The following is a 1,755-nucleotide window of genomic DNA, read 5'->3' on the forward strand; positions in this document are numbered from 1 at the left end:
TATAAGGAGGTAGTATTGAAAGCTTTCCAAAATTACAATATCATATTTTATTTTTGAGAGGAAATACGTTTACTAAAGTAAAAAGTACTTTAACGTTTGCCGTTTTTGCGGCAGAATAATTTTTAGATACAGGATATTGGAGGTGCCATCACTGCCACGGCGGTCACTGGTATTGACGTGCAATGCTACTCCTTTCACTTCAGTTGCCAGCTGCTCTAGTGCACTGTCTCAACGATCGCGTTGTCCATAACTCTATGCTTTCTCCGCCTTTCCATGGCTCTCGTCTCTTTTAGCTTGCCTTCTAGTACATGCACATATTTCTAAATTGTTAGATGCCTACTTCACTCACTACCTGCGTTTTTCTTTAGATGTATTTAGTCGATCATTCGCCTTTGAAGTTAATAAATTGTTTTCTATACGTAGCTGCCTTGTGATTGAAGGACACCACTGACAGGGTCTAGTTCCTCACTGATCCCTCCTTCGTTTCTGTCTTTCTTTCTTGCCTACAGCAACGGTATAAATTGATTGCTAAGATCAGGTTGATGTTTGGCTCCTTTATCCCCATTCCCCTTTCCCGCTCTCGAACACACCTTATGCAGTTGCGAGCGCCATAAAAACCTCTACTAAGAAAAAAAAAAGACAGACAGACAGAGGTAAGGGGGGGGGGGGAGCAATGAGTTATATTACAGTATTGTTTGTTTGGTCATCATGTGTTTTCAGGGCTCCTGAGAAAGTAATACCTGACCAGTAAATACACAGGATTTTTTCTGACTGTCCCATAGGTAAGCCGCGACAGCAATGAGCAACAAACAGTTTGCAACTGCTACCATCTTACTACGTTTGCCGCGGGTTTCGTCGTTGCACCAAACGTCATCGACTGGAACTACGTGTTCGCCAATGCGGACTTCCTCAGCAACCCCACACTCTACCTCACAGAAATCTTGATCACGTTGGTCTTCATTGTGGCCTTTGTCTTAGCCAGACGCAAGGATAAGCGAGACGCACAGAAGGTGAGATGAGTGAAGCCAGTAATCTTAAAGTGATGCTTTGTTTTACCGCCTTCTTGGGCTCTTAATTTAAAATAAAAGGGAATCCTGAGGTTTTTTTTAAACGGACAAAATAGGTAATCCTGGTAACCCTCTTGGTTGTGTAGAATATCGTGACAATTGTTACTTCTAAAGCAGTTTTGATTGAAGTTTGAACCATGACGCAAGAAATGACGCTGGCCCTTTCGGACTTGACCATTCTTCAAGAGACACACGCAAAGTTGCTATCACCTCGGAGATTATACCATGATAAGGAATTTAGATTAGAAAAATAATCAGTTAAACAACATGTTTTTACATTAAATACCTTCTTCCCAAATTTTAATGCAACCTAGGTGTCTAATACGGTTAATATTCTTTCATTAGTGTTTCCATATTAGTTCTATTTTCGACTTCGACAAGTGCTAGCGTGAATACACATTTTTCCCAGTTTGTCTATTACAAATGGGGGCTCTCGTGGCCTAGAGGTTAAGGTGTAGGCCTCTCATTCAAAGGTCCTGGGTTCGAATCCGGGTAGCGACCGAATTTTTTTTTTCTCTAAATTTGTCTCCTTTCACTCCATTTTCTGCTCTCTAGCAATGTTCTGTTGTCTGCTTTCGTCTCCTCTTTCTGCCCCCACCCCTCACCTTTGCCCCTTCCTCTGGGTTCCTGATTCTTTCTGCAGCCTTTCTACTGCTACTCCTTCGCTTCTTTTTACTGCTGTCTTTCA

At 41.9% G+C, this 1,755-nt stretch overlaps 1 protein-coding gene across 1 annotated transcript in view; it reads left to right on the forward strand.

Moving 5' to 3' along the window:
* Nucleotides 1–1,523, forward strand: part of LOC101863329 — a gene marked incomplete in the record, with an annotated part of 87,960 nt that extends 86,437 nt beyond the window's left edge. Inside the window, 1 exon segment of the mRNA XM_035968359.1 lies at nucleotides 783–1,523. Within this exon segment, the coding sequence (XP_035824252.1) occupies nucleotides 783–1,019 (237 nt within the window).
* Between the last annotated feature and the right edge of the window lie 232 nt (nucleotides 1,524–1,755).

The sequence above is a fragment of the Aplysia californica genome, unplaced genomic scaffold (assembly GCF_000002075.1).
Source record: "Aplysia californica isolate F4 #8 unplaced genomic scaffold, AplCal3.0 scaffold00053, whole genome shotgun sequence".
Lineage (NCBI taxonomy): Eukaryota > Metazoa > Mollusca > Gastropoda > Aplysiida > Aplysiidae > Aplysia > Aplysia californica.